The 25,600-nt window shown below is 39.4% G+C and overlaps 6 protein-coding genes across 8 annotated transcripts; 4 read left to right on the plus strand and 2 right to left on the minus strand.

Moving 5' to 3' along the window:
• The first annotated feature begins 12,481 nt into the window (after positions 1–12,481).
• LOC111597826 (farnesol dehydrogenase) lies at positions 12,482–16,047 on the plus strand. Its single transcript, XM_023312716.2, has 5 exons — positions 12,482–12,818; positions 12,875–13,040; positions 13,092–13,218; positions 15,516–15,651; positions 15,765–16,047. Exons 1-5 carry the CDS (start codon positions 12,681–12,683, stop codon positions 15,939–15,941), a joined length of 744 nt encoding a protein of 247 aa, XP_023168484.2. The 5' UTR covers positions 12,482–12,680; the 3' UTR covers positions 15,942–16,047.
• Positions 16,048–16,499: 452 nt separating this feature from the next.
• On the plus strand, positions 16,500–20,187 carry LOC111597850 (GTP-binding protein SAR1b). 3 transcript variants are annotated; one of them, XM_030224759.1, is made up of 6 exons: positions 16,500–16,595; positions 17,408–17,539; positions 17,839–17,958; positions 18,030–18,095; positions 19,458–19,693; positions 19,752–20,187. In XM_030224759.1, the coding sequence occupies exons 2-6, from the start codon at positions 17,497–17,499 to the stop codon at positions 19,866–19,868; spliced, it is 582 nt and encodes a 193-aa protein (XP_030080619.1). In that variant the 5' UTR covers positions 16,500–16,595; positions 17,408–17,496; the 3' UTR covers positions 19,869–20,187. The 3 variants fall into 3 exon arrangements, with proteins under 3 accessions (XP_030080619.1, XP_030080621.1, XP_030080620.1); XM_030224761.1 differs by lacking the exon at positions 16,500–16,595 and adding an exon at positions 16,635–16,764; XM_030224760.1 differs by lacking the exon at positions 16,500–16,595 and adding an exon at positions 17,221–17,353.
• A 405-nt stretch (positions 20,188–20,592) lies between these two features.
• On the minus strand, positions 20,593–22,287 carry LOC111598356 (bifunctional arginine demethylase and lysyl-hydroxylase PSR). Its single transcript, XM_023313567.2, has one exon. The coding sequence runs from the start codon at positions 22,161–22,163 to the stop codon at positions 20,946–20,948; it is 1,218 nt and encodes a 405-aa protein (XP_023169335.2). The 5' UTR covers positions 22,164–22,287; the 3' UTR covers positions 20,593–20,945.
• A 199-nt stretch (positions 22,288–22,486) lies between these two features.
• Positions 22,487–23,157, plus strand: LOC111598360 (biogenesis of lysosome-related organelles complex 1 subunit 5). Its single transcript, XM_023313573.2, has 3 exons — positions 22,487–22,582; positions 22,643–22,914; positions 22,975–23,157. The coding sequence occupies exons 1-3, from the start codon at positions 22,561–22,563 to the stop codon at positions 23,143–23,145; spliced, it is 465 nt and encodes a 154-aa protein (XP_023169341.1). The 5' UTR covers positions 22,487–22,560; the 3' UTR covers positions 23,146–23,157.
• Positions 23,145–24,119, plus strand: LOC111598359. The gene is made up of 2 exons (XM_023313572.2): positions 23,145–23,747; positions 23,809–24,119. The coding sequence occupies exons 1-2, from the start codon at positions 23,159–23,161 to the stop codon at positions 24,096–24,098; spliced, it is 879 nt and encodes a 292-aa protein (XP_023169340.2). The 5' UTR covers positions 23,145–23,158; the 3' UTR covers positions 24,099–24,119.
• On the minus strand, positions 24,111–25,582 carry LOC111598357 (zinc finger protein-like 1 homolog). Its single transcript, XM_023313568.2, has 5 exons — positions 25,257–25,582; positions 25,094–25,205; positions 24,844–25,037; positions 24,583–24,781; positions 24,111–24,522 (listed from the first exon to the last, which is right to left on the minus strand). The coding sequence occupies exons 1-5, from the start codon at positions 25,356–25,358 to the stop codon at positions 24,227–24,229; spliced, it is 903 nt and encodes a 300-aa protein (XP_023169336.1). The 5' UTR covers positions 25,359–25,582; the 3' UTR covers positions 24,111–24,226.
• Positions 25,583–25,600: the final 18 nt, after the last annotated feature.

Genomic DNA, 25,600 nt, shown 5'->3' on the forward strand with positions numbered 1-25,600 from the left:
CCTTGTCTTGCCTTTAGCGAGCAGCTCAAAAGTATGCAACACTTTTTTCAACATCTTTATTAATTGGGCCAGCGCACACACACACACAGGCACACGAACTTTAATTAAAATAGCTCCTAACCAGTTGTCGACTTAAGCGCCGCAATGCTCAGCAACGGCTTCGTATTGCAGCAATCACAGGGCGTATTCGACGGCGCCAACGGGTCGCAGCAGCGTTCGCATTGCGGTTCATTCAGCGTCGTATTTTGCGCTTGAGGTGAGCTAATTAAAAAAATGCATTTCAACAATAAATCAATAAAATAAAAAAGGAACTCTACTGCTATTATGCTTGATAGCTGTTTGCTTACATGGGCTTAAAACTGTTGGCCAAGCCTCCAATTGGCGCCGCAGCACCAACTGCTGCTGATGTTGATTGTGTTGTTGCCGTTGCAGACGGCGCCAATACGAATTTTGGCGATGTTTGTAAATATGTTGTGTATGATTGTTGTTGTTGCTGAATTGGCAGCTGAGTGAATGTTTGTTGTTGCTGTTGCTGCTGCAGCGTAGATGTCCGTTGTGGCTGCTGCTGAAACAACTGCTGCTGTTGTTGTTGTTGTTGCTGCAGCGGCTGCTGCTGCCGGCGTACATTGACACCATTGTACCCTTGCAGTATTTGAGGTTGTTGACTTGGCAGGTCCACAAAAAAGGTTTGCTGTTGCTGCCCCCGCTGCAGCTGCTGCTGCTGCTGCTGCTGCTGCTGCTGCGGCTGTGCTGTCTGCCAATTTAGCATAGTTTGCATCAACAATTGTTGGAGGAACGGCGACAGCGCTTCGGTATCCCTGACTTCTTGCAGCACCGATGCCTTAATAATTTGTGTTGGCGCACGTTGAGCCACGGCCGCGGCAGGATTTGGCAGCTGTGCGGCGCCAACCCCAGCCGCTTCTGCACTGTAGGTTGTTTGTACTAAGCTGCAAGTAAATGGCAGCTCAATAGATTGACCTCTTTGCACCACCAAAGCCCATAGACGACCTACTTTTGGTCCGCCAACGACGACGGCTGTTCGAACAGTTGTTGAGCACCGATGAAGCTCAAGCAGCAGAGCACGCTCAACACAAATGTGGGCCGATCGAAGAACATTTTGAATAGCAACAATCACGGCAGAACCAGCCTCTCTCGAGCACCGATACACACTGATATCTGGGCAAACGAAACATACAGTTATGTATAAGCCCGATGCGGCATCATTAACTAGTTGTTCTACGTAGATCACGCTTCGTTTCGTTGTTTGTGGACGGTCACATACGTATTTTCGGCATATAATTATAGTTTTTTCTCCGAATATTGTTTATATTGTTATTAATTTGTATACATATGTTAATTGCCGACTCTCATAAATATGCATTCAATTATTATAAAGTGCGAACAAACTGATTTGCATAAATTTGTGGTAAGTCAGTTACAACAACAAAACTGCCCGAAAACCTGATTAAGTTCACATAAATTAAATGGCTTATTATTGTTAATAGGTAAATAATTAAATACCCTAATACTCAAAAGCTGTTGCTTGGTTTATTTTAGTCAATTATTTCAAGTGCTTTATAAATAGTCGGACTCAGCTAGACAAGATGTCTGTAGGACTCACTAAACAATGTTTGCTAAATCAAATCATATGACTTAAGTATACCCTGTAAAATTGAATAGAAATTGAATGGAATCGAAATAGAATAACTTAATACAGTCAAAGTTATCATCAGATACTATCTATCAGATGTTAAACAGGCTAATTAAAACTTCAACAAAGTTTTCAATTAGAATATTTATAGTATTTAGAAATAAATATATATTTGGGATTATTAATTTTGTATTTATATATTTTTCATATTTATCTGGATGCATTTCAGAGTGAAACTCTCTTCCAAGCCAAGCACCAACTCTTAACGATTTGTTTATCAGCGAAGCTAAACTGTTTCCTGTATGAATACCAAATTCATGCAAAATATTCAAGAGTTCTGAAATCAAATGATGCTCAATCATCTCTTATATCATAGTCTATCTTAGTTTCAATTTTCATATATCAAACTGTCAAATGTGCCTAGTAAAAGCTCTAGAGAGTTAAAGAATCAAAGATAGATACACTATAGAGTCAGAGAAGGAAAGTTTCTATATACTCTAAGAGTCTCCACTAACTCTAAGACTTATAGAATCAGTCGCTCTGTTCTCCCCCCACTTAACTAATGCCTATTGAAGGCCATTTTCGATTTTATAAGTTCATATTTCCATTGAATCGCTGACAGCATGTCCGTAGTACTTGTGAGTTAATAGTTGCCCTCAAGTCGTATCCTTTGATGCTCTGGTCAGACGCTTCAGTGTCAATCTGTTAAAAGGGCAATTGCTGTTGGGCATCCTTCACACAGAGATAACACAGCTCTTAGTCACAGCTGGCAGATGCGTGTGTGTGTGTGTGTCTGTGTGTGGCAAATGTTTTTCCATTAAATTACATACGTCCTGTCTGCCGCAAACATAGAGCAGCTCACAGCTCAGCCCACAAGTGGGTCGACCACCAAAGTCATGAAATTTAGTGTTGGCGGCATAATTAGACCATCAATTGCGGAAAACTCATGACAGTCATGAATGGGCGTTTGTGTGAGGCGCATAACCGCAGAGTTACAGGCTCGACACGCACCCACCCACACACACACACACACAGATAGCAATGGCGAATTAAGTAATATAGCCCAAAAGCATAAACTCATCAGCGTCGGAAATGCTGACAACGAGAGCGAACAACAACAACAACAGCAAGAGAGAAGCTGGCCAAAAAGCTGTTGTCGCTGGCCGTCACTTTTGGCCGACTGTTGCTTACAGCTATAACGTTGGGATAATGACAGCAGCAGCAGCAGCAGCAGGAACAGCAACAGCAGCAGCAACAAGCAAACAAATAAGACACGCACGACTAGAAGATACCCAGTACCTTGAAACGACTTCAATTTCACTTTTAACTTCATTTGCTTTTCAATATCTTTGAGATCAATGCGTTTATGCAGACAGACAGAGAACAGACATACCGGAAGACAAGCAGAACGAAACACAGAGAGCATGACTAATCCCGTTCGCTAATACGTTTAACACAAACATAAAAACTTTTACGACTCCAGCTAATATACTGGCGAGCATCTACAGGGAAGAGAGAAGAGAGAAAGAGAAAGAGAAAAAGAAAGAGAGAGAGAAACGAACAATTGATTATTAATATTATATAATATATACTTTTCTGCCTCTAGTTTTTCAGGTCTTTCAAATCAAACGCGTTTATAAAAAGAAGTCAACAGGCAGAAAGACAATGAGAAAAGTGAGACAGAGACAGTGAGATAGTTCGCGTGTGCTGTTGAATATTAATAAGAATATATAAACTTTTAAGACTCCAGATCCAAAAGTCTCTAATATCAATGAGAAGTGTGATTCACTGGGACTGTGTGCAGTCAGATCTATACTTGGATATGCAGAGGCTCAAAAGAGGACAGGTAGGCACAGAGGTAAGTTCAATAAGTGCGACGTATAAAGGCTATATATGCTTTTTAGATTGTATAGCTTAAAGTCTCTAAGCAGTAGTCAGAGACAAGAGATAAAACAAATATATGGGCATCTACTTGGATATGCAACAGGACAGAGTCCACAAGACAAAGACTACAGACAAAGAGTGACAGATAGATATATAGACTATATATACCTTTAAGATTTTAAAGCTGTAGGGCTCTAGGAATCAGTCAGAGATAAGAGAGACAACAGATATATGGGCAGAGAGACAAACAGACATGTCCAATAAGTTCGATTTCTATATGCTAAGATCTCTAATATCTCTAAGATTGCATTCATATAGAGATAGAGATAGATAGTCAGTAACGCACTCACGACAGGCCAGATCAACTCAGCTATAAAGACTTAAAACTTCCCATGAGGTCACATAAGCTCGGACAAACCCAAATACCCGAGCAGTGGCTAGACCTTATAACAAGTGCCAGCCGAAATGCAAAGCACAAATGCTACTTTTGTCGCTCATAAATATTCACTTGAATATATTCAGCGTGTTATTGTTGTTGTTGGTGGTGGCTGGCTGGGTGGCTGGGTTGCTGACTGTTTGGCTTTGTGTTCGCTTTCATTTTCAGTTTTTGGCCAAAAGGCGCAAAAGTGTGAAAATGTTGACCATTTTTATGACTATTTTTCGTTGACCGGCAGCGGACTGTAAAAGTTAAGCACATAAATTCTATGGAAATTTTGTGACTCTGGCCAAAAAGAGACGAAATTAAAAGCGCATTGCCCCGAAACACCCAAACAGCCAAAAACACTTACAAATACGTCGTATGTGAAGTGCTCTTTTTAGTTAAATTACACGCTCTAATCCACAACTTTTCGAGTGGAGCGCAGTCCGACCTGGCAGACAAAATGAAAGAGAACCTAAAAACAAACCGAACAGAAGCGAATAAAGTAAAAAACATAAAAGGCGACATTTCGTAAAGGCGCCAAGGGCCACCAAACCACAGCAAGCCACCAGCAGACAGCGCCAAAGACCTAAGCTCAAAACACAGCAACAGCAACAACAGCCAACGAAGGCAGCTGAAAAGTATGCAAGGCATAATAATTCATGCTGATGGAATTGTATGCATGAATATAAGGTTGAGAAACTGTGGATTGAGAGCGGGAGTGGGAGTGGGAGCGGGAGCGGGAGCGGGAAAAGTGTTGCGTCTGCCCTCAGCGGCTGAAAATCATATGCATCACGTGATTAAACGCGTCATGCATGAAAATGTAAAATATTGCGCTCCTGAAAGCCAGCAAGAGAAAGAGAGAGAGAGACAGCGAGAGAGGAAGAGAAGCGAGCTGGGACAAATAAAACGAGACAGAGACAACGGCTCATGGAGTCAACGACTGGCCAGAGAGAGTGAGAGTGAGCGAGATGGATAGAGAGAGGAGCCGAAAATAAAAGTAAAAAAAGGAACAGTTGAATAGTAAAAAAATTAGACATCGCACGTCATGTTTACTTGACTTGACTGGCAAAGCCAGGCAAAGCAGCAACAAAGACAAAAACAACAAAGTGGGAGTGGTCTATAAGGGGCGTCGGGACCGGAGGGGGCTGAGGGGCAAGCAAAACGCCTGCGTTACAAATTTTTCACAATTTTTTCTCATTTAAATGGAGAAATTGTGCGCTGACTGCCACTGACTGAGATGAATCTGGGCAGCACGTGCTAAGATGCCAGCCATGCCCTGAACTTGGCCAAAGCGGACGGCAGTAGGTGGCGTGGCAGGGCAATGCATTCCAGCTATGTGCAGCAATTTGTGGCATACACGCAACAAAAGCACAAACAAAGCACAAATAGTTAATTTAAAAATATGCATGAAATTAATGTCCTGCGCTGAAGGTCAAAGAGGGCGAATGACAGTGAGAGAAGCTGAGCTTATTTACTGACATTAAATAAATGATAAATATTATAAAGCTGACATTGTGATTAGTGAGAAAGAGAAGTAAAATTTAAATTATTATTTTAAATATTATTTAAAAATTGTATTTATATATTTTTTTATTATTATTTTCAAACAAAACTTAACCATGTGAACTAGTTTAAATGTCTTTTTAATATGTTTTCAAAATAGTTCTGAGTTGATATATGAGCTGAACTAGTTCAAATGTGTCTTAAATATTTTTGAAATAGTTCCGAGTTGATATATGAGCTGAACTAGTTCAAATGTGTCTTAAATATGTTTTCAAAGCAGTTCTGAGTTGATATATGAGTTGAGCTAGTTCAAATGTATCTTAAATATGTTTCTGAACTAGTTCTGAGTTATATATGACAATTTTAATAAATAATAATATATTAAATTATAGCTTGTCTTCCCATAAGAATTGAATGTTATATATTATTTAAACATGTTATTAAATAAAATATTACAAATTTGTATATATATTTTTCTTATATAACATAATTTTAGTTAATGTTATTTCTTTTGAAAATTCAACTTTAGCTGTTAAATTTATATTATTTATTCAACTTAGCCCAAGTAAAAAGCGAAATGTAACTTTAATACGCATACGCCGCATAAACCAGATACTTATTTTAGGTATACATATATAAGAGAGTGTATGTGTGTGTGTGACGTCATGCTTGGCCAAAAAGTTTTGTATACTTTGTGCAAATTTATTACTGCATTTTGTATATATCATTCAGAAGGCGAACCGAGTGAAATTATGTCAGCCAAAGCAGCTAAAAGTTTAAGTTTAACTACTTTCCTACGAGTTTTTGCTAATGCCAGCAAAGGAGAAAAAAGCGAAGTGAGAGCAAGCGAGTATATGCTGGACTAATAGATACCCTATATCGACAAGCACAGCTTTACAGCTTTAAGTTTTCAAAAATTGCAATGTCAAGTCTCTAGAGATATTCAACAGCAAACATGCTGTGAAGTAGATTTGTTCGCCCAGTTACCAGCATGTGCAATATTCCGAGATACCCTAAAAAAATAGTGACACACAGACTAAGTGCCTGGGCGAGAGTGAGAGACATGCATGGCCTGGGAAGTTTCTTCATTTGGGGCGGGCACAGCTTGTCGCAGTTGCCGCTGCACTTAGCTTTAGTTGATTATTTTCCACTTTTTGCACAGTTTTTCGTGCTCCTCTTTTTTATGGCTGCTGCAGCCTACGTGAATTGTGACAAATTCTCGTGTCGCTGGCGACTCCGGCTCTATGCTAAATGCCAAGCGGCCAGAGTCTGACACACTTTTAGTTTCTTTTAGCATAGTTTTTGGGCGCAGCGCAGTGCGGCTAAAGCCAAATTATGTTGGACACGTGCGTGATAAAGACGATGACTAGAGAAATAGAGAGAGAGGGAAAGAGAGTGAGAGAGAGCAGAAGACATGAGTGAAATGTGAATGTGAACTGGCTTAATGCTGCCTGCCTCAAGGCATTTCATTAGCCTCTCCATTGAAATTTAACGAATGCATTTCGACTTTAAGCCAGCTAATGAAAAATACTGTAAAATATATATAAAATAAATAAAATCAAAATAAAAATAAAAAGCTACAAAGTTTGCAACAGCAAATCAGCGAAAGCGCCAACAAACTATTAAAAACTTTACAACAAGAGAAAAAGTTTCAGACAGAGCAGAACTTGGATATGGACTTGGATTTAGATTTGGCTGCAGCAACTGAAACTGCTGCTGCTGCTGCTGCTGCTGCTGCTACTTGGCATCCATATCTGACGAATGCCAAAAAGCAAAAGTTTTTTGCTGCCTTTTGCCTGCTACAATGTTTGTGCTGATTGCAGCGCTGCAAATAGCTTTTGATTTCACAAATCAAAAGTTTCTTGTGCGGCGCACGTGATTTATGCCTGCAGCAGTCCCAATGTCCTGCTGGCCAATCCTGGACTAGACTGGACTGCAGTCCAGAATCAGCGGCGACATGCACGAACGGCTGTAGCTGCTGTGGCAACAACAGACGACTGAATACCCTTGCTGAAGTCAGATAAGATTTGTTACAGATTGCTAAGCCACTAAAACTAAAGGATTTTCGCAGCGTTTTCCATGGATTTGTCGTAATATATATGATGCGTATTGGATAACAAAATCATAATACTCGAAGCCAAAGACTATGCCCTGACTATGCGTAGCCTAGTTACCACTTTGATGGGCGGCAAGTCGCATATTAGTGTTGACCTCATCAGACCTTCTACAGAAAGTTCTAATGAATGCAGCTGCAGCTTGGCGAAATGCTCAACATGCTTGCAACTAATTGCCAGCCACTTGCAACTAGATGCGGCAAAACTAAATGCAAAGTTTGCGCGTAATGAAAATAACATAGCACACCTTCTGGCATAGCCAAGGCTGTGCACCTGCAGCAGCAGCAGCAGCAGCAGCAGCTTGCTATGCGTTTTGTCTAAATGTCTGTCAGTCATAAATAACATCAATTAATAGCCAAGCCGCAGGAGCTGCAGCTGTAGCAGGAGATAAAGCTAATTGAGTGCCGCAGCAAGGCTGAGCAAATGCCAAAAACTTTGCGTAAGCTAAGCGGCAAGCCTGGCGCACTTAACACGCAACAACAACAAGTGCAACAACAACAGCAACAACATCAACTTATGCTTAGCTGCTGCATGTTCACTTGCCCTAAAATCTAAGCTAATTAGTTGCACTTAAGCGTGCACGCTTAGACGTCGCTTAGTGGCTCTAGCCACGCCCACCAACCACCCACACCCAACACCTGCTTGCGGCACCATTTACCTTTTTTTGTCTAACAGCCACAAATGTTTAGCATACTTTTGGCTCTTAAATATATGTAATTGCAGTTGTTGTCGCAGTACAAAAACGAAGTGAGTCATAGCAGGCGGGTTGGCACGACTGCACAATGCTCGCTCGGAATTTGACAGCCGCTGAAAGTTGAATTCTTTAATATTTTATTTAATATTGATTTTTAAATGCTTATCAGTAAGTTCTATTTAAAGTATGGTCATCCTAATTTTAATACTTTTGTATTGGATATATATATTATAATTCGATAATAACCATTTGAATATTTGTTTAATGCTTATAGATGATATTGAGTATGTTTCATTAAAATATGGTCACCCTAATTATGAGGTTGGGCTCAAATTTCTTCTTTAACACACTGAGTACTTTTGGTATGCCTCTATCTCGCTCGCAGACGCCTTTCACAGAGTTTTATTAAAAATATGGTAGCCCTAATTTGCACACTGTAATCGTTGTATATTTTTCGATGCGTTAAGATTCCCTTGAATGCTTTTTCATTTGTTTGTATCTTTTCAGTGAGATTTATAAGAAATATGGTCACTCTAATTATGATATTAATGTGGGAGAAATGCCATTTTTGTGCTAGAAACGTTCAACACACATTATATTTATGAATACATGAAAAGATCCGAAATATATAAAGAAATATTCCACTATGTTTTCCATAGACTTTTCCTTGACTGAGCTATGATACTTGGATAACATCAATCATAGCTGTAACCCAATATGGTCAACTTCACACACTCGCTGAGCGAGTATTGCCAGAGGTAACAAAAATTCGTCTTTTTTCTTGTTTTTGGGTTGCGCAAGCGACGCACAAATTGTCAGCAGACCGCAAAACATGCGAACAAAAAAGCAACATTGTTGCTGTCATTCAAACACACCCACACACACACCCATACACACATACACACACGTAACGTTGCCCTGGCAGACAGGCCTGTGTGTTGGCCAGCTCTGTTGCCTGTCACATCATCGAAGCGTAAATGAGACATTTGCGACGCTTGTTTAATTAAAATAAATTTTAATTTAATCAAAAGTTGTCTCTACCCAACAACAACAACCAGAACAACAACAATCCATAACACCGGCTGGCACTTAACATTAAAATTGTTGGCATAGTTTTTGGGCTTTCACATTTGGTGGCTTGCACCCCTCCTTTGAGTGCCGCTCTGCTCTCCTCGACTATCTCCTGCCAGATCTCTTGTCTATACGTGCGCCTTAAATAATTGCTTAAAACTCGTCTATTGTCTACGTGTCAATTATAGAGGTGTCAATGTGGGCGTGGCACTTAATTAAATTCTTTAGCACACGTTTGATTAATTGTTAGTTGCGAGCATTTCGTGTTATACAACTTTAACGATAATTGCACAGGCGCCTAATGGATAAAACATGTATTTCAAATTTATAAATGAGAAGAATGTAAAAGACAAAAAAAGTTGATTTGATAAAATTTAAATACACTTCCAGAGATGTTAGATAAGTTAAAGATGATGAGAGGAAATAGAAAAAAAGAAACTGCCTTTTATTAATAAAGCCTTAAAAAAGACAAGTTTTATAACTTAATATATACGACTATGGACAAATAGTTAACTATAGTTAATAATAAGTTTATTAATTGACAGGACAACAAACTCCAGTTGAAGAACCTTTAAGCCTTTTGTGCTATGGATACCCCAAAGCCAAGTTAAATTCAATTATTTATTGTTGTAGAACAAGGGAAACTTTTTAGTTTTAGTTTTGTTGTGTTTGTTAAAACAATGCCAAAGAGTTTTATTGTTTGTGCACATTCAAATGCAATAAGCATACGCCTTCTGCATGTGTGAGTGTACATATGTGTGTGCGTGTGTCTGTCTCTGTGTGTGTGTGTGTGTGAATGAAGCAATTCAATTAAATTGCTTGCTTAAAAGAAAAGTTTGTAATTTAATTTGGCCCCGTTTCGTCAGACGAAGTGAAGTTCGTTTGTTGCCATTGCCATTGTCATTGTTTCAATTTATTTTTGCGCGCGCTCTTTTTTTTTATTAGATTGTGTGAAAGCGACAGTACGCGACGTGGCCAACGTGACGTATGAGTCATATGAAAAGCCAAGCAGCAGTGGCAACAGTGGTACTGTCAGAGCTCAGACCAATTGCCAAACATAAATGCAATTTAAATCGTGTGCCCAACAAATGTTATTACAATTAAAAGGAGTGCAACAATAACAACAACAACAGCAGCAACAGCTGCAGTTACTCTGGCCAAGCTGCAGACAAAAAGCGCTGCGGCACCCATGAAAAATGCATATCTGAGCTTAACCGAAAAATAAACAAGGCCAACCAAAAAAAGCAGCCAACAACATGCCCCAACATGTGGCAACATGCCATTTTTTTTATATTTTTCGTATGCTCGCGCGCTGAGCCGAAAAGTATGCAACAATAAATTTCGCTGCTATGCGCGAAACAACAACAAATAAAAAATCGAAATAAGAACAAATAAATTTGTTGCAAAACTATAAAATACACTTTGGCCCTGCCAATTTTCTATCAATTTGAGGGTGAGGCAAATGTTTGCAATTGCGCTTTTGTCTAGCTTAAATGGCAGCCACTTTGATGGCTATGCCACCAAAATGTGCCACGATGTCTGTCTATGTGTGTGTGTGTGTGGCAATCAGGCCGAAAAAACTAAAATTGAATAGCCAGCGGCAACTGTTTATTGCTAGCAGTTTAATCAAACATTCTTTTACTGGCAGACAAGCAAATGTTATGGAGACTGCACAAATGCTGTTAGTTAACAGCATTGGTATCTGTACCTGTATTTGTGGTTGTGCAACGAAATATACAAACAAAAGACCACTTGTCTCGGTTGCCATGAGATTGAGATACCTGCACCTGCATTTTATTGCTGTCATCTGCAACGCTGCTCTGACAAAAATCCAAGTTGAGTGCATTTTTAGATGCATTTTAGAATTTCATTTTGCATTTTGTATTTTACAATTGTCGCTTACTTTGCTGCTATAATTACCAAGTGCAGTTGGGGTATCTTATCTATGACATATCATATTAATAAACTAGCATTTTATTCAGGTTAATAAAATATTATTGCATCCGGTTTGCTTAGAATCAAAGTCAGATCTCTAAGCAACAAAGTGTTTCTTCAATCTCTTTTGGTTTAATGCTCGATTAACTATTAATCGAATTTGTTGTCTAATACTGGAACTGGAATAATATATATCCTTAGGTTAACAGAGCCAGATCATTTGATAAATAACTCACTTTCTTGCGATATCTTTTTGGCTATCGACTTAAAGCTTTAATTTTCCAACACTGTTTGGAAAAGAGAAACTGTTAAAGACTTACAGAATGTGTTCTCGCTCAGTTTTAGTTACGCTCAAAACATACAATTTTAAAACAGGGTATATGATACTCGACTACACTCAGTAAAATTCTGTACTGCATGCTGATAAATATCATCTCTGATTTACTTGACAGCGGCTTTGCTGCTACGGATTCAGTCGGGCGTGGCAAGTGCTCTGTGTTTGCCGGGAGGCCATAAGAATGCCGCAAGCAGCAGAAACCAAAGCTGTTGTTGGGTAATAACAAAAATATGATAAGGTTTAACGCTTGAACGAAACCATTTCAAGATATTTCAACCAGACGACACTGTCACAACCAAATAGAATGTATGTGGTTTACATGATATAACCATAGGCTGAGTTTCGAGTGGTGCCCCCAGAAACCTAGTTATAAAAATGCATGTACCTTTAGCGAGTGCCTACTGTGGCTCGGCAATGACTCGTTTAGTTATGAAATATGAAAATGCATAAGCTGCAAGTGCCAGCCACGAGGGATTAGTGACAAAACCAAAGCAAAGCCGCAAAGCGAAAAGGGATTTTCATTTTGTATCAAATTTCCATGAAACAAGCTTGAGCGAGAATGCTAGAACACAGGTAAGAATGTGGAATCTACTTGAATTTAAAATACCCTGTACTTAGTGGCGCTGACACTCCGTAAATGATTAGACATTATATAATAGGGATTATTGGGGGCATATAAAGTAAAATTGAAATAAATATTCAATCAAAATATATATCAAGAGGATACACTTATAGCAAAAGCGTTCACTTAATTTTTATAGGGTATATAGCGAGATTCGTTCAGAGTGCAATGCACTGGAAGAGCGGGGATAGGAGAGTCATAAGGTCCATAACAATATGACAATAGTAAATTGCAAATAATTAAATGCGAGAACTGCAAGTTCGCCAAGTCAATCGAAGCGGACGCAGACGCTGAACTGTGCAATTGGCAAAGGCAGCGACCGACTGAGGCAGCCGCTGCGATTGCTTGGGGGGCGATAGCGCACAGCCTCCGCACATCAGTTGCTCGAGGCACACGCAGTTGTTTGGGTTATCTCTGAGTAGCTCTGTCTATCTATCAAGCAAGCGGCATGGAGAGTTTCTACTGGCGCAATAAGGTGGCGGTCATCACGGGCGCTTCGGTGGGCATTGGCGCTAGCATAGCTCTGACTCTGGCCAATGCGGGCATGGTGGTGGTGGGTCTGGCCAGGCGCGTTGAGCTCATTGAGGTGAGTGCTCACTTCAAGTTTTGTAAGACATCATTACATCTGACCTGTTATGGCAGGCTCTGAGCGCTCAAGTAACGGGCGAGGGTAAGATCTTTGCGCGTCAATGTGACCTCAGCGATGATGAACAACTTATCAGCACCTTCAACTGGATACGCGAGCGTTTCTTTTGCATCCATGTGCTCATCTGTAACGCGGGCATACTTAAGGCTAACTTTTTGAGCGGTAAGTGCAACGAGCGCGTGAGATAAATCCAATACGAATGCTTTTCACTAGAATCGCCCACCAAGGACATAAAGGAATTGTTCGATTTGAATGTTGTGGCCACAGCGAGCTGTTTGCGAGAGACCTTAAAGCATATGGCTGCAATAAAGGTGCGCTGTCATATTATCGTTATAAATAGGTAAGTTAAACCAAAGCACAATTATATACACAAATTTCAAATCAGAATATTGCTAAATTCCAAATTGCTAGTGTTGCTTAACGCTCAATCCTATATATGTCAAAAGATAGTATTTCCGATAATCATCATATTTGCTATCGGAACAAGTTCATATAATTAGCCTATCTTCAACAACAGTGCTGCCGAGTGGGCAGTGTAAATTATAATTATTTGTATTGAATTGGCTGCGTACTGTTAGATTGTTGGCATAGCTCAATAATTAAATAGGGCATACATTGGGCAGGCTGCTAGCTCACAAAACCAATACACTCGACTACAAATGACAACAAATTTGCTTTCAAATCGCCTGATTGCACTACAACATTAGCACAATTATCGCTTAGCTTAGTTTGAAGAGACGAGTGTGTTATCGTTTTGTAAATGATGTTTGTCCAGCTAAAATAGCAAAATGGGTCCAGTGGGCTTGAATTGGTGGTCATGCATCAGCACAATGCACTTACGAGCACACACACACACACACGCACAAATAGCTTGAATATGTATTAGCTTTATAGCAATTGCTTGCAATGGACAAACATCAAGCCAAAGTTGCCTTGAGTGCCAAAATTATGCTAGTATTTAGAGTATTATGCATGTGTCCATGCGCGAGTGTGTGTGTAAGGGCGTAATGAAAGTGTAAATAGTGCGTCTGCATTGCCTTCACTGGCTAGTGTTGAGTAGCGCATACATTTTTCATTGGCTTCGTTTCGGCATTGTGTGGAGGCGAGACGATTGCGCGTTATTTAAATTAAATTAAAAGCCATTGCACAAAAACAAACAAACATTTATTGATATTTAAATGTTGCAATCGCCGCAACGACTGTTTCCGTTATTGTTGCTGTTGTTGTTGTTGTTGCTGCTGCTTTGTGGTTGTCCTGTGCATTAAAAGCTTTGCATTTGCAGCGCGATGGCGAAAGTGTTTGCGCAAATAGCAACTGCAACAGCAACAACAACAACTCAATTATTCAACATAATTAAGTATTTTGCATTAAGCAGCCTGCATACAAATGTATTCATATGTTTGTATTTGTGTATGTCTGCTGATTTTTATTTCATGAATTCCAATGGGCAACGCTTTTAAAATCAAAATGCTGCGCATTAAGCCGCCTCGTTTGCTGCGCGCTTTGGCTTTAAATTAAAATTGAATTGATCTCGTTTAAATGCAACTTATTTGTAAAGCACACACAGACACACATATACATACAAGCAATCATAAACGTATTTAATTAAAGATAAATTGAATAATTGCGCATACGCACGGAGCGCCTGTCCCAAGTGCACAGGTAAAAACCAACTTTAATAGGTTAAATAATATCAAATTAATGAATATAATTAATGTCAAAGCAGCTCAGAACAAATCACAAAACAGCTCAAGTCAGTTCAAAGGCTTTAGTGTCAATGTCAAAGTGAATTTCCTTAGCAATTCAGTCCATTTCTGAACTTTAATTCGAACTTTACTTTTGTTTGCCATGAATTTGCATTATTGTCCTCAAGAAGTGCGTTTAATTTGCAGTTTTAATGAGCCAAGAAGAAAAGCAAACGCATACATTGAATGACAGCCGTAATCAAATACAATTGAGCAACTGCTCAACGCTGCGCCACAAAAGAAAACTCTCGAGCATCAGCAGTAATTAATGAGAAAATTGATATAATGCAGCTGCAGGCCGTAGGCGTACTTTATATATATATATATATATATATATATACTTATATATATAAAGGAGAATAATAATTGAGCACGCCGCAGATGCGTTGCTAATGAACGCCTATCGAGTCGGAGACCTGGCCTCAGCTTGTGCGCTTCAATATGCATTGCGCTTAATGTCAATGAAATAATATTCAGACTTAATTAATTAAAAGTGCGTGAACAAGACCGGGCTGCTGCTGGTGCTGGCCATGGGCTGTCTCCTGTTGGTACCGCTATTTGCACTTAATGCTGCAGCCTCCACTCTGTCTCAGACACTGTTAAATTAAAAGAAGTTTACGCAATGTTTGCATAAAATGCACAACGACAGCTTTCGAGTGATGGTCCTCTCCGGTCCGGGCGCCTCTTTCACACGGTGAATGCAACGACAGCTGTTGACCATCATTTTACTCGTGAGTGATTCGACAGTTGCCAATCGCCTTTGTTGTTATTTCAAGTGCTTACATTGCGTAGCAACGTTGACTTTATTCATTTCCCCATTGCGTGCCTATGCTCACTCTCTCGCTCTCACTTTCTCTCTCTCTGTCTCATTTGCTATGTTGATTGACAACAGCGTGCTGGGGCATCGCATACCGGATGTGCCTGTGCCCTTATTCAGCGTTTATCCGGCCACGAAGCATGCAATTACAGCACTTTGCCAGACGGTGCGCCAGGAAATACATTTTCTCAAATTAAATATTAAATTAACGGTAAGTTAAATGCACTGCATACATTGCACCCGACCGATAAGCGGGATGGGCTTTGGTTTGCCCCGCATGTTGCAAGCAAACAAATGTGACGCTGTCTTCTTTCGCCCGCACAGAGCATCTGCCCCGGCATGGTGGACACAGATTTTCTGAATGTTTACTCACAGGCTGTCGATGCATTGCCCAAACTCCAGCCAGAGGATGTGGCCAAGGCAGTTCTATATGCCCTCGACACTCCCGACGGTGTACAGGTGGAGGATATTATTCTGCAGAAGATGCGAAATGTTGAATAAAGCAAAATCAGTTTAAATTACAAAACAATATTCACTAAATATTCCACAGTTGTCTATACTATATTACTCTTGGTATAATGAAACAATAAGCAATCACTTCATTAAATAAAACTAGCAATTCGCATTTTATTTGGTTGATGAAATCAGTTCTTAATGCTTTGCTACTAAATATGTGTACATACTTCAATTTCTGATTTAAAAATAATTTTGAAAAGACGGTTCCCGCGTTAATTTTTTCAGTGCTGTAAATCGATCGAAATTTATTGCACTGGCTCCAATGAACGTTCATTGTCGAGCTGCAGCTAGTTTAGCACTATCGCTGGTACAATCGGTATGCATAAAAGTCATCGATAGCACATCGATAAGGATATGAATAACTTTTCCTTTGAATATGAAATTAAAAGCAAAAGCTATATTATTTGATCATCAACATACATATAGTTGCAATTTGGTAATATTAAAAGCTGGTTATGCCTAACAACAGCTGAGCCACAAACATTTTGTGCCCCACTGTTAATAACAGTGCGATTAAATGTTAGCCATCTGCTACTGCACATACGTAACGAACTAGATGAACAGCAATCGCTTGTTCAGTTTAGTGAGTCGTTCGATTGAACTTATTCCGAACGATTCGATACAACGTGTGCAGAAAAAGTAATAAATAATAATAACTCGTAAATAATAAACGAAAAATGCATTTAACGCATCCACATAGTGTTACATATAATACAGCGATCCATTCTAGTTAGTGCTGCAAAGTAACGTGGCAGCAACACGAGAGTAACAGGCAATCAAATGCATAAAATAAGAGGCAACTATAAATGTGTGTCCACGTAGTGCAAAATCAGATTGTCATGTCTGCTGTTTTTTTAATACATATGAGCCCAGACCAATAAGTGGTATGGCGCGAGCGTCAAGGGTGCGGCAAATTGAAATGATTGTGGGGCACACAGAGTATGCCTAGCTCCAAAGTGCGAGATTACGAAATTCAAATAAATGAAAATTACAAAGTTTTATGCGTGTTAACCACGTACATATAATACAGCGTACACGCGCACACACACATGCAGACAAAGCCGTAGCCGCTCACAACCATTTATATATATATATATATATACAACCGCATACTTGTAAAGAAAGAAAGTGTTGCCCAGAGAGCTTGACAAAGAACTGAAACAGGTTTTTAACCTAATTATAATCGGTCAGACATTACTTCCTGAACGCAATAACTGTCGCGGTATTTTCCGAATGTATTTATGTCAAGGCTGCTTCGAAATTAATACATTTAAAAACTAGCATTTAGGTTACGAGCGATAGCAAATGGATTATGAATAACAAAAAATAACAGTGTCGCAACTGAATGTTAAACTAGTCACGCATATTTACTTAATTCATCTACATTTCGTTGATTTGTACGAAAATTATATGCTTTTTTGTTTATATATATATATCTATTTTTTTTATAGTATCGCACCGCACTTCCCCCCAATAAACACACATTCAGCCTTTTTGCTACTGAAGCTCACTCCCGCAAGAAACCACAGCACAAGCCAAGATGTTCATTTGGGACTGGTTCACGGGTGTTCTGGGATACTTAGGTAAGTGTCTGGGCCAGTTGGAATTTGACATTGCTACATGAGCGATTTTCTTGACCGTTTGCCAACAAAACAGAAACAGCAGCAGCAACAACAATAACAGAAGCAGACAACAAAAGCAAATGAAATCGTTTAGTTGTGTGCGTGTGTTTTGGTGAAGCTGTTGATTTGGAATCAATGTCGATTTCGTTAAGTCGGAACTGAAACGCAGTTTAACCTTAACATTAACATTGACAAGCAAACGGCCAGGGCTTTTGTTGAAATATATTATTAATCACTAAATCAACATTTACAATGCGCAGGTCTATGGAAAAAGTCCGGCAAACTATTGTTCCTTGGCTTGGATAATGCTGGTAAGACCACATTATTGCATATGCTCAAAGATGATAAGCTGGCGCAACATGTGCCAACACTGCATCCAAGTAAGTAGAACATTCACCTTCTCCAGATTATGGTATAACTCATTTATATTCTCTTTCCCTGATTTGCATAGCATCTGAGGAGCTGTCCATAGGAAATATGCGTTTCACTACATTCGACTTGGGTGGCCACACTCAAGGTAAGTAAAGCTCCGTAAAGAGATAAAACATTCAGAAGATATATTAAATATTCAATCATCTTAGTTTACTTATTAAAATCATAAATATTGCGCATGTTAAAACGTGCTCTTCGTCTAAATATAGCACAAAGCGCATAGACATACATAGCACAAAGACAACAAAATAATCAGCGTAAAATATAGCGCAGGGGGTCACACACACATACTCACACCCACACGCACACATATACTTGCAAATAAAAAACACGTTGTAAATTTTGCCATTTGTTGCGTTCACTCTTCAGAAACAATAACAACAACGTCACAACGCAGTGCTTAAAGATATGTAAAAATATGTCATCGTTAATCTATATGCAAAACAACAAAACAAAATTGTATATATCTATATACGTGATTATCTATAGGTAGTAAACTAATTTATATATTAAATATTTATATTTTACTTACACTATCTACTGTTGGCTATATTGTAAATTCCCTACTGTGCCTACAAAATCAGATCGAGATTTGTCTAGGGAAGTAATAAATCAGGAAAGAAAGGTTTTCACATTTTCTCATCTAAACTATTCAGAAAATTACGTACATATTATTAGAAAAGTTGAGATGATTGCAGAATTAACCGAGTTTTTGTGAGTTTTTCGACAAAATTTTTATTCGGGCATCTCCTAACCAAAATAGAAATAATATAAAAGATTATTTTTGATTTCACACCATAGATGGGATATAAAAATGATTTAAAATAAATGAGCGTGTAAAGAATTTTCTTTTAAAAATACTTAAATTTGTCAACAATTTAAATTTAAAAATATTAAATAATTATTTTAATTTGGAAATATCATATTTTTAACCACTGTGCTTAGAATAACTGTTACAAAACACTATGTCAAGCACACGGGCTAGATAGCAAAAACAAATATAATAACTGCAAATTATCAACAACGAATAAAAGCACTTGCATGTACATAGTGCACAAATATATATTTATATATACATTTATAAGAAATGTTCAAGTTTTTACGTATAAACGAATCCATATAATCATGCTGGTAAGCGTTAGATGGCGGAAACTGTCTAGCGACTGGCAAATATATATATATATATATTGCATGTGTATATGAACTTTTATTGATAAGCGAGGTAGGGCGAGGCGCAGCTCATATATACGTCTAATATGTACATGTATATTAAAAGCCTAAAGAACGAAATGACGCTGACAGCGTTACGCGTGATTTTTAGACAGAGCTGTGTTTGTTTTGAGTGAAAGACGCTTAGATTGAATGATACTACAATCGTGACTGATGGCAATGGCACCTCCATTCTGTTCAGATTGATTAATAACTGGCAATGTTTGGTTTCTTGCAGCGCGTCGTGTCTGGAAGGATTACTTTCCTGCTGTGGATGCTATCGTATTCTTGATAGATGCCTGGGATCGCGGTCGCTTCCAGGAGAGCAAAAACGAACTGGATTCACTGCTCACAGATGAGGCGCTGTCCAACTGCCCGGTGCTCATATTGGGCAACAAAATTGATAAGCCTGGCGCGGCCAGTGAAGATGAGCTGAGAAATGTGTTTGGACTGTATCAGTTAACGACCGGCAAGGTATGCATTTACTTTAAATATATAATTAAATCAATTGATCTACATTTGTTGCTTTCAGGGCAAAGTTGCACGCTCGGACTTGCCTGGTCGCCCGTTGGAATTGTTCATGTGCTCTGTGCTGAAGCGACAGGGCTATGGCGAAGGGTTCCGTTGGTTAGCGCAGTATATTGATTAAGTCTTGATTAACATAAACAAACAATAACAAACTGAATTCAACAACAACCAATCACACAACAAAACACAAACCGAGAACTTGGCTAACAACAAGATTTAAATTCAGAATGGACAAAAACAGAAACAGTAAGCAATTCGAAGCTGCAAGCGCAATATTCAATTTTTACACAATGATAAACAATAAATCGTAAATATAAAAACAAAAAGGAACTAAATTAAATAAACAACATAAATAAGAATGAAAAGCAAAACAATATTTTTTAAAATCACAAAGTGCAAAAACTTCTCAAAATTCAACACACGCAGGTCGCCAAAATAAATGATAATAATAAAAACAAGAAACAACATAAAAACGGGATAACATGAGGAATGCGTGGGAAAAGCTTTTAAAAATAATTATGTATGAATAAAAAATTGTAGCGAATTAAAGGTGATTTTTTAAGGACCATGTGCTTGCTTATGTTCCATAAATAAATTTTATTATTTAAACATTTGAAAATGTCTGTAATATTTTTGATTTCGTTTCTTCAATTGCCATCAACTTTTTCACGAACAATACGATTTGTTGCTCTACATCTTTTAAGTTGCATGGAAAACAATTTATAAAAACGCAAATTCTAAAAAAAATAATAAAAAGAATGATAAAGTTTTGTATAAAGAAAATTGAATGGTTTTTAAAATAATTCGAATATATTCCAGCAGTAAAACACAATTTAGGTTTTTACAAATATATTGAATTTATTTATGTTGCATTCAAGTCGTTGGCTAATTATCCTTGACGGATCAACTGGCATTTAAATAAAAAATCGACTATTTGGAGCTAATATTAAGCGGCTATCGGGCCAAGCCGTTGATAATTCAAAGTTTTATTTTACAGCAACATCGTTAATTACTCGACTATGTAGAAAAATATTACTAAAACATGCAGAGCTGATCAGGGTCTGGATTATCCCTGCTAGCTGTGGCGGCAGGATGGGTGGCCACACGGACCTTGACAACGTGGCATACGACGACAGAAAAACAGTTGACGATGGAACAGCCGCAGCAGGAGGCCATTCCTCTTCGCTTTGTGCCGACATCAAGAGCGCGATGAGGCCGTGGCACTGCCGCCATCTCCGCTCCCGCCCATCCGCCGTTTCTTCTTTTTCTTTGCGGTAAGACTTTCTTGGCCGCTATCAGTATTTGAGTCGGCGTCAGCCTCCGTCTCAGAAGATGAGGAACTGCTGGACGAGGAGGATGAACTTGAATTGCTTGAACTATCGGAGGCAAAGCCAGTGCTCTCATTTATATTAATACTTTCGGCTATCTGAGCCAACTCCGGACGCTGATCGCGCAGCACACGCAACCATTTGCGCGACAACTTGGGTCGACCGCGCACCGTCTTATGCCACACACAAGGAAAGTTCGTAAAGCTACAGAAGTTCTGCGTTATCGCAATGGTGTCGTCCAAGTTAAGCACAACGTGCCACCATCCACCAGGCACAAATACCGTTTCGCCAGCACACTGAAGTACCTCGATGGGTTTGTATTCCTGCGGCCACGAGGACAGCTGGGTGCGAGGATAGATGGTGCTAAACCAGGTGATGGCCTCGTCTCGCTGCTTGCCTCCCATGGCACTGGTCACCTTAAGCAAATCCTTGGGCGTGTGCGTTGGAAACAAACACCAGCGCTTGTGGCCACGAATTAGTGTATTCCATGCACTAGTACCTAACGGATCTATATGAATGCCGGTGCCTGATCGAGAAGGGCCCATTACGAACCATCGGTATGGCGGACGGCGCTCCTCGCCGCAATACTTGAAGAGATCATCACAAAAATATTTAGGCACCGCATAATCCTCGAGCAGCTTGCGTCGGCGATGATGTTCGCCAAAGCTGCTGTCGAATATGTAGAGCGGACTGTCGTCACGCGTCCCTTTCATATACTCGATATAATATTTCATTTTCATTTTAACGCTGTAGCCTTCATTATCCTCGCCGCACTTGAATTTCTGATTACGATACTTTTTTGCCAGGCGGGAGAGCGTCCATTTTTCCTGCGCCAGCCAGCCGTCAGCGCAGCCAGTTATTATTACCGGCAGATATGGGCGTTCGAACCGTTCAATGAATTCATCACATGTTACAGTTTCATTGTCTATTCTTTCCAGGTTATCCACGAAGTCCCAAAATGGTTCGAACTTCTCAAAATAACGCATTGCTATCCACGCGTTATCTCCATCGAGTTCAGGTCGTGCTTTCCGCTTTACATCACGCGTACGCTTACGCGACCGTTTTGGCAGTTTAAACTCTTCACTCATTGTAGGAATTTTATAAAAATTTATAAAATTGTAATTCGGCAGATGGTGGATGACTTTCTGCACGTCGCATTCGCTGCTAATGCAGATGAGTTGTATTTACAACTATCGATATATATTTCTTTGGTTTGATATCGATTTTTCTTCGTGAAATGACATGAAATTAAAATTTGAGTTTAACAATTATGTCTAAAATTTGAATTACGTTGCTTTATGGTTACAAACTACCTTGGGTAGTAAAACACTTAATTCCAATTTTAATTTTCGTTATTATATTGTTATGGGAAAGTCATCAATGTTATATTTACATATCGTATTCATATATCGATTAATGATTGTTATATCGTTGACCCACTCATGTGACAGAAGTAAAAAATTTTGAGTTTTGTGAAGAAAAATAATGATAAGCCAAGTTGGGAGAGGTACGTGTTTTTCAGAACTTTACCTGGAAGACGACTTAAGTAAAAATTTGACTCTTGCAGAATTATACAAAGTGCCGCATCGCATCTTAGACCATCGAGTATTTGTTAACGGCGAAATCGACACATTCTTGGATAAATTCGAACTAAAACGCAACGATAGCGAAGTCGAGTCACTTTTTCAGGTCACCGAAATTGTGGGTTCGCTGAAGTACGATCTCTCCGAGCGTTGCATTACATTAGGTAACCAAAGTCTTACTGAACTTGCAACAGCTGTTAACAATTTGCTAAACGGCGTTGAAACACTGCTACAGAAAGCCAAAGTTGAACGAGAAGTGCGTATATTTAAACAATAATAAAGGTCTATTTATATATATATAATTTTGTTTGCACAGCCGAGCGTTGAGCTACAGGAGGCAAGACGAGCACGTGAGCAACGCAAAGCTGAGTTTATGAACAATCTGAAACACAATTATCAACGTATTGATAATTCATTCGAGGAAAAAGAGGAGGAAATCGCAGAACTTTATTCGGATTTGCAGCTAAAGTTAAATATTAGCAAATAACTTAATCTACAACATGCTGAAGTCAACTATCGTGGACACTCGCGTTCGTCTCCGGCCATCCAAGAAACTGTTGGACTTATTGGGCGCGCAGAAGGAACACTTAAAAGAGCTGCCAGCCAATTTGGCCAAAGTCCTAGAGAAAAACGGATATAGCATACCAAAAAGTACTCGAATCTTAAAAGACAATGAGATAGTCTGTAAGCGACCACAAATCGATGTTAAGCTGTTGGATAAACTGACTGCAAATTTGCCAGATGTGCCTTCAAAAGTTCAAGAAATTGATGAAATGCCAGAGGAGAAAGAGGAAGAGGCACAAACCCAGCCACTTACTGGCGACTTTTTATATCTGAACGATTTGCACTTTCTTAACTCAATATTAATCGAACTGCGCCAGAAGAATGTAACTAATGTATTTCTATATGAGCTAATTGAAAGCTGCGAGCTTATCCTGCCGGAAAATGAGTTGAAGCCTCGCAATCCGGAGCTGGAAGCGCGTTGTCAGCGCCTGCGCGAAGAGCAACAAAATCGCGAATATCACAAAATGACCAAAAATGTTGATGCTTCACTTAAGCATATTCCAGAGGACACAGTTGCCTATCAATGTGAGTTGACAAATTCTATTCTAAACTCAATTGTTAAACATCGTAAATCTCTCTCTTGCAGTAAAAAGCATTAATAAGCAAATTATAGCTGTGGCCCAGTTCATCTTCTCGGTAGCAGCTGGATTTACTTTTGGCTTTTTTGGTGTCAATCTGATGATTGGTCCATTGCCTTTTGGCTTTCGCATTCTACTGGGCGTCATTGTGGCTCTAGTTATAGCGCTAGCTGAGATGTATTTCCTAGCCAAGAAGCTACACGAGTACGACGAGGTATTGGATGCGCCAAAACGTAAAAATAAAAATTCACCTAAAGTTAGTGGCGTGCAAATGATGCAAAAGCCACATGTTGATTAAAACGTTATTAAGAAAGCTTAATATTAAGTTTCCTTTTGCAATATTTTGGGTTACATAAATAAGTTTTGATTTTAACAGAGGGAAGGACTTTTCGGATATATGATTACGCGTTACACACATATATATACTTATTCGTAGTGGTTTTGTTTGGGGTTTGGATTGTTCCAGCTGTCATCCAAGCTATCGTTGCCGCCGCCGCGACCCAGCACTGCCATTATATATATAAACATAATGAAGGCTAAAATGCCACTGAGTACCAAGAACCAAGTGCGGCGCCAAGGTGGACGCGAGGATGGTGCGTAAAAACGACGCGTCCAACGCGAGAAAAGCTCAGCCGGTGAACGGCGCTGATATTTATTATCATCACGATCGGTGCCGCCAATTGGCGACTGTCGGGGCAGCAGAGGACGCCTGCTGCTAGTTCCTAAAGAAAAGTTGAATATATTTAAGAGAAGCGATTACAAGGTGAGAAGTTTGAACAAACCATGCATGTCACCAGAGCTAGGCGGATTAAAGGCATCCATTAAAAGAACGGAATGTGGACTGGAGCCATCAATGCCCCCATTCGGTTTCATACGCTCACGTTCTCCAGTGGAATGATGATGCACTTTGGTAATATTGGTAACAGCCGACTGGCCACTAATAGCTTTTGCCTTGAAGCTATTGTTTTGTTCATCCGAAAGCTGAAAGTCCATTTGTAAATATATAAGCATTATATATATATGCCCTTTGGTTGGGTGCTTACCAATGCAAGACCCAATCCATTTCGACCCCAGTTCACTTGCGCCAGATATTGTTTGAGTGCATCTGCCACAGGTGAAACCAGATTCGATGTTGGAAAAATTTCCACACTACAACTCGGACATTGGTGGCCACTAGGCGCTGTATTGGCAGGCAGACCGGCTTGGCGTGCATTCAAGCAGTCCCAGTGATAAACATCTAAATGAACTCGTTGAATGTTGATCGATTTTCACAAAACATACAATTATACTTACGGTAGCACACTAAACGCACACATTCACCCTGCTCCAGGCCGGTGCCACAAAGCGTACAATTGGATATATAGTCACTATCACGTAGCCATTGCAAATACGATTGCACTATGCACTGAAAGAGATTGATAAAGTGAAAAATATCTTGGCCAATGTATGAACTTACCTTTGGATGGCTCTGTACCATGCAGTGCTCACAGACATTGACTCTATGCTCAAAGCAAAATTGGTTTGTCACCAAACGTTTTGGACACTTGCACAGTCCCATTGTGGAGGCCGAGTAGTTATTGTCGTTCTTTGCAGTTTATCTTTGTACAGCACTAGAGCTAACAGTCGCAATTCGTATAGAGTTTATCGCATATTTAATGTGAATACATCTAAATTAATTTTAATTATGTGCTTAGCTTTGCTGGAATTTTTGTCGAGACAACAACAGAATCGACAGCCACGTATTTATACTGTTTCCTGGTCGACAATTTTTATCGAGCTCACGATTAATCGATAGACGGG

This window comes from Drosophila hydei, unplaced genomic scaffold (assembly GCF_003285905.1).
Source record: "Drosophila hydei strain 15085-1641.00,03,60 unplaced genomic scaffold, DhydRS2 tig00008119-arrow-pilon, whole genome shotgun sequence".
Classification (NCBI taxonomy): domain Eukaryota; kingdom Metazoa; phylum Arthropoda; class Insecta; order Diptera; family Drosophilidae; genus Drosophila; species Drosophila hydei.